General features: G+C 38.9%; 1 protein-coding gene across 1 annotated transcript in view; it reads left to right on the top strand.

Annotated features, from left to right (window-relative positions):
* LOC106878138 (uncharacterized) overlaps nt 1-7,128 on the top strand; it is a 51,744-nt gene that overhangs the window by 30,976 nt on the left and 13,640 nt on the right. Inside the window, exons 12-14 of the mRNA XM_052969442.1 lie at nt 1,662-1,734; nt 4,004-4,207; nt 5,704-5,819. Coding sequence (XP_052825402.1) covers nt 1,662-1,734; nt 4,004-4,207; nt 5,704-5,819 — 393 coding nt within the window. The remainder of the gene's footprint in view (nt 1-1,661; nt 1,735-4,003; nt 4,208-5,703; nt 5,820-7,128) is intronic.

Here is a 7,128-nt window from a genome sequence, read left to right as displayed (position 1 = left end):
CGAAGACCTGTTGAGGCAAGTGAAATCAAAATCGAGTTAAATTTGACGTCTGGCACCCATGCCAATGTCGTCTCCCTCATTGGACACGAAACTCAGCTTGCGTAGACTTATTGGGGCAAGCGAAAGCGAAATTGTGATGGCACCTGTGCCCAGCGTTGCCTTTCTGGCACTTGTACCTGCGGCATGTGTAAAGATATTCGAGCGAGATCATTGCCAGTGCCCCTGGATTGGCTCTTGTGCGGGTGGCACATAAAATACACCATTTTGAGTATGGCTGTTGCCAGTACCGCCTGACTGGCCTTCTTGTCAGTGGCACGTAAAAGCACCCACAACACTCTCTGAGTGGTTGGCGTTAGGAAGGGCATCCAGCTGTAGAAACTCTGCCAGATCAGATTGGAGCCTGGTGTAGCCATCTGGTTTCACCAGTCCTCAGTCAAATCGTCCAACCCATGCTAGCATGGAAAGCGGACGTTAAACGACGGTGATGATGATGATGATGATGTATATATACTAGCAAAGATACCCGGCGTGGCCCGTGTTACATGCAATTGAAGAATTAGACTTTTCTGTTATATTTTCTGTAAGGAACTGGAATACATATGATTCGAATTTCATCAAAATTGCAGATGAGGGTTCTTTCCCTCTTTACACTCCCTAAAGAAATTCTAATCATGACACATGTATCCCATACTACTGATCTTTATTTGCAGATTCCAAAATTCCAGTCTTATGGAACCTGTTAAAAGGATTTTGCTCCTGAAAAATGGAGGTCATGGAGCTCTAAAATGTGGGAGTTAAGGCCTCTATTGGGGGTGGGTGTCTTAATGTCAACCAGAGAAGTTTAATTGTTGAGAATCTTTTTAACTTGGGTCTTATATGTATTGTTCGAATTTCTTTGAAATAGGAAATATATGTATGCTCACTGGGTTTGTAAAAGAGAGCAAAGCTACAGGAGACCAAAAGACAAATGATCACAATAAGCAGTCAGCTACCCTACCCTAGTTGTTACTACTCCTTAATGGTGGCATGGGTTAGATGGTTTGACTGAAATTGGTTAGCTAGAGCGTTGCACTAGGTTCCAGTATGATCTGGCAAGGTTTCTATGGCTGGATGCCCTTCCTAATGCCAACCAGTCTGAGAGTGTAGTGGGTACTTTTCACATGCCACCAACACAGGAGCCAGTCAGGCGGCCCTGGCCTTGACCACATTCAGATGGTGCTTTTTACATGTCACTGGAACAGGGAACCAGTTAGGCGGCACTGGCATTAACCCATGCTTCAATGGTGCTTATTACATGCCACCAGAACAGGTGCCAGTCAAGCTCACTGGCATCGGCCGTAACTACAATTTCGATTTCACTTGACTCAACAGGTATTCTCAAGCACAGCGTATCTCAAAATTTATTTCTAATTACAATTGCTACAAATCTACAATAACAACTAACCTTTTCTAATCATTTACTAACTCCCTCTAATTTCTTACTCTCATAAGCTCCCTCTCCCCTTCTATCTTCCCTTTCTCTTTCTTTCTCTCTCTCTCTACCCCTCATTCTCCATTTCCCTCTTTCCCATTTGATTTTTTGGCAGCTAATCTTGTTTAAAACAACATTCTAAAATGTTTTTATCCTCTCCTTTCTCTAATCCACATGAAATCCACCAAAGTCCACAGCAGAAGTACTTGCCAAAGAAACCAAACTTTCAACAGATTTCTCTTTCATGGAGTACAACTCAAAAGGTAGGTCACTAGCTGATGCATTAGTCCTTCTTGAATACAGCATCTCTGCACTTTTGGTTTTTTTTTTGGGGGGGGGGGGTATTTATTTTTTTTTAATATATATTTTGCTTGCATCTTCATCAATAATCTCCTTTTCCACCTCTTCTTCTTTCTCCTTTTTCTCCTTTGCTGCTTCCTCCTCCCCTGATGCTTCACCATCATCGTCATCATCATCATTATCATCATCATCATCATCATCATCATCATCATCATCATCATCATCATCATTGCCATCATTATTACAGCTTTCTCAAAGGCGGTGACCTGGCAGAAACGTTAGCACACCAGGCAAAATGCTTAGAGGCATTTCATTCTGAGTTCAAATTCCACCAAGGTCGACTTTGCCTTTCATCCTTTTGGTGTCAATTAAATAAATACCTGTTGTGCACTGGGGTCGATGAAATCGACAAGCCCCACTCCCCCAAATTTCAGGCCTTGCGCCCAGAAGAGAAAGGATTGTTATAGCTTTCTCAAAACTAGGCTCAACATATTTTGAAACTTCTGGAAAGTTTTGCAGATTTTTACAGTTCCAGTGATGACTTGTATCTGTAGTCTTCAAATCAGCTTTCGCCTTTCTGGTTTTGAGAAGCCTAATTTCTCAAGATTGGCATTTAGAGCAGTATGTTACATATCCCAGTGCCCCAATAATTACAGGTATAAACTTATTTATCAATCTTTCTATCGTATATGTATGTATACATGCAAATACATATACATACATATATCATCATCACAAATTAAGTTCTGTTTTCCATGCTGGCATGGGTTGGAAGAATTGACAGGTGCTAGCAAACCAGGAGACTGTTTCAAGCTCCAATGACTGCTTTGCTATGGTTTCTACAGTTTGATGCCCTTCCATATGTCTAAATTAATATCTATATCTGAATCAGTCTATCTACATAAAATGCGTGACTTGGAAAAGTAATGTAGTACAGGACAGTTGACAAGAATAATACCAGAATGTTACCTTTGCAGATGGCTGAAGAATGTTGTTTTGAGTAAGAGTCAACCAGATTCAAGAAAGACTCATAACCTACAACCAGAAAGAAAATAAACAAAGTGACAAATAGTTATCAAATAAGAATTTCTAACTAATGTGCAAGGTTGTAAGTTTTCTAAGGAACAGAGTATAGTTTGGTTGTACAGATCTTTTCTATTCTAGGCACAAGGCCTGAAATTTTGAGGCGGTGGTGGGGCAGTCAATTAGATCAACCCTGTATTTGGATCTGGGATTGAACCTAGAATCATGCTGTAAGGAAGTAGATGTTTTACCACACAACCATGCCTACACCTTGAAAAGATAATCCTTAGCATAATGATGGCGCTGTAGTTCAGATGATTTGCTTTTCAGTAGAGTTCAGTACTTGTTGTTCTAAGTTCAAATTTCACTTTGTTTGAATTAGACATTCATGCTTCTGGAATCTCCTGCAATATACTGAAAAAGAAAACATCAATTAAAGATTTCTGGTACAAAAATTGGATGGGTGTCTGGTTGTTTAGCATCATTATTTGTTTGTCAACGGGTGAAATTAAATAAATTTATCATCAGGTTTCAATTCCCATCTGAAACCATTTACCTCCATTGCCATGGTTTTGTTGTCATCCACTCATTACAAATAACATTCTAGAAAATTTTTCATCTCAAACAGTGCTCTGTGACCAGTATGCTGCAGCACACTGATGTGCTATAGGACAATGTTAGGTGTGCCACAGTGTTACCTGAATATAATTTGTTTCCCTATACTTTTAGTTATATTTTTAGTCTAGGTGTGCCGCCAAATTTTGAAAAGAATATAAATGTGCCACAAGTAAAAAAAAGATCACAGAGCACTGATCTAGATAATGAAAATATATTTCTTAAAGATAACATAGTCATTAAACAATATAAGATGAATTCTCAATTGCAGGATAATGCTAATAATATAGCCTGAACAGGATAAACTACCCCTCACCTACACTTTTCTCTGCAAAATAGGGGTAGTTTATCCTGTTCAGGCTATATTATTAACATTATCCTGCGATTGAGAATTTAAAATCACTTCTTTAACTTTCTAAGACATCTCAACGCTTCTAAAAGCAAACTTCGTTTGTTTGTTTACGTTCATTGTAATTTGAATTTTAATATAAGATGAAACTTATAAAAGCTACAGTCTCATTTCTTGCATCTCTTTATAAATTACAAACTGTGTGCAACTTACATCAAAGAAATCAATATTTCTTCCCTCACCAGGCAAAATTATTACAGAATTGGCAACTATCTATAAAAACAGTACATTTATTGCAATGGTGCAAGACAATGTTACGGCAGATAACATTTACAAAATCTCTGAGAGTAAATTCCTTGACAATCTGGCAATCACAGTTAATCGATTTGATAATATTTATATTTGGAAACTTCTGAAGAGTCCAGAGTTCCTTCGATTCCAGTATATTGGTAAGTGTACATTTTTCCTTTCTCTTTCTTTTAGAAAGGTCATGTTCTGTGCGGAAGATTGTAACATTTTATTCTAAGTCCTTCATTAAAGAAAGAATTAAGAGGAATGTATTAGTTATGTATTATTAATTAGTGTTTTTGTTTTTATTTTGCTTTTTTAATATCAATTGGATTTATTAGTCTGGTAGCAGGGATTAGCTTAGTCATTTACATAAATTATTGATGTGCAAGCAATCTTCACTTTCCATACTAAGCTTTCCTATGGCGTATATCCATAGCTTTTTAGCCACCACTACAATAGTAATTAAAATTTGCTAGATACATAAGACAACCACAAAATGTATGTCATGTTTATGTAACCTCATTGTGGACTGGAAATATTATGGCAGACAACATTTACAAAATCTGGACGTTGTTGTTTTTGGTATTATTTTATCTTTATCATCAATCAAGCTATAGGGACATAAACACACCAACACCTGTTGTCAAGCAATGGTGGAGGAAAAACACAAAAGCACAGATATATTCACACACTGATGCACATGCGCATGTGGGCATGCACGCGTGCACACACACACATGCACACGAATACACACACACATCACACCTGGACGAGTGTCTTCTACTATAGCCTCAGGCAGACCAAAGGAAGCCTTGTGAGTGGATTTGGTTGACGGAAACTGAAAGAAGCATGTCGTGTGTGTGTGTGTGTGTACGTGTGTGTGTGTGTGTGTGTGTGTGTGTGTGTGTGTGTGTGTGTGTGTGTGTGTGTGTGTGTGTGTGTGAATCTTTGTGTCTCTGTTTGTTCCCCACCATCACTTGACAACCAATGTTGGTGTGTTTATGTACCCGTAACTTAGTGGTTTGGCAAAAAAGACTGATAGAATAAGTACTAGGTTTGCAGAGAATAAATCCTGGAGTCGATTTCTTCAATTAAAACCCTTTAAGACAGTGCTCCAGCATGGCCACAGTCAAATGACTGAAATAAGGAAAAGAATAAACGAATAACTCTGATATGGCGGATGTTGCATTTTATGTGAGTGTGAGTGCATGTGTGAGTATGAGTGCATGTATGAGTGTAAGTGTATGTTTGAGTGTATGTGTATTAGTTTGTGCATGTATTTGTGTGTGATTTCTGTAGAACATAAGCACCAGTAACGCTTCAAGATCTGTATAACCAGGCTGTGAGCTGGCAGAAATGTTAGCATGCCGGGCGAAATGCTTAGCGGTATTTCGTCTGTCTTTACATTCTAAGTTCAAATTCTGCTGCCTTTCATCGTTTCAGGGTCGATAAATTAAGTACCAGTTGCATATTGGGTCGATCTAATCGACTGCCCCTGCCTGCCTCAAAATTTCAGGCCTTGTGCCTAGAATAGAAAAGATCTGTACAACCAAACTATACTCTGTTCCTTAGAAAACTTACAACCTTGCACATTAGTTAGAAATTCTTATTTGATAACTATTTGTCACTTTGTTTATTTTCTTTCTGGTTGTAGGTTATGAGTCTTTCTTGAATCTGGTTGACTCTTACTCAAAACAACAACTGAATTCCATGCTAAACATAATGGTATCTCTCAGCATTTCAACATTCATTCTTCAGCCATCTGCAAAGGTAACACTCTGGCATCATTCTTGTCAACTGTCCTGTACTACATTACCTTTCCAAGTCACACATTTTATGTAGATAGACTGATTCAGATATAGATATAAATTTAGACATATGGAAGGGCATCAAACTGTAGAAACCATAGCAAAGTAGTCATTGGAGCTTGAAACAGCCTGAAACAAGTAAAAAAATGAAAGAATAAAACAACAACAACAACAACACACACACACACACGTTCATATATTCGAAAAAGAAGCACAGTGGAACATTAGAGCAGCAGGATATTTAGAAGGTTGTTTGTTATGGTTGGTCACATATATATAAAGTGTATAGGTGAATTGTGAGGCTCAAAAGGCTGGAGGCATATAACCCTCCAGCTACTTGAGTCTGATGAGTCACTTTATAGGTGCAAAACCAATGGTCGCTCTCTGACCTGCCATAACAAACAACCTTATATATATACCATCATCATCATCATCATCATTTAGCATCTGCTTTCCATGGTGGCATGGGTTAGCTGGTTTGACTGAAATTGGTTGGCTAGAGCGTTGCACCAGGTTCCAATCTGATTTGGCATGGTTTCTACAGTCCTAATGCCAACCACATCAAGAGTATAATGGACGCTTTTTTACGTGCCACCAACACAGGTGCTAGTTATGTGACACTGGCATTGGCCACGACTATGATTTCACTTGGCTTGACAAGTCTTCTCAAGCATGACATATCACCAAAGGTTTTGGTCACTAATAATTGCCTCCATGAGGCCCAACGTTTGAAGGGTGCTTCTTACATGCCACCAGCACGGGTGCCTATTACATGACACTAGCATCAGCCACAATTATAGTTTCACTTGGTTTGATAGGTCTTCTCATGTACAGCATATTGCCAAAGGTCTCTGTCACCTGTCATTGCTTCCATGAGGCCCAATGTTTGAAGATCATGCTTCACCACCTCATCCCATGTCTTCTTGACTCTACCTCTTCTTCAGGTTCCCTCAACAGTTAGATATTGGCACTTTTTTACACAGCTGTCCTCGTCCACATACATCACATGCCCAGACCTGCAGAGTTGTCTCTCTTGCACACCACATCTGATGACTTTTATGCCCAACTTTTCTCTCAAGATGTTTTGTCATACATGCACACTGACACTGCACATCCAGCGAAGCATACTAGCTATCTATCTGTCTATTTATCTATCGATCTATCCATCTATCTATCTATTTTTTTTTACGATCCCTTTTGATCAAAAATCTACCCTCCCCTTTTTTTCTTCCTTCTCCTCCCCAAAAAGAAAAGCTCTACTTTGTAACTTG

This window comes from Octopus bimaculoides, chromosome 7 (assembly GCF_001194135.2).
Source record: "Octopus bimaculoides isolate UCB-OBI-ISO-001 chromosome 7, ASM119413v2, whole genome shotgun sequence".
Taxonomy (NCBI): Eukaryota; Metazoa; Mollusca; class Cephalopoda; order Octopoda; family Octopodidae; genus Octopus; species Octopus bimaculoides.
Note: the sequence above shows the minus strand (reverse complement) of the source record. Positions and strands in the feature narration are given on the sequence as shown.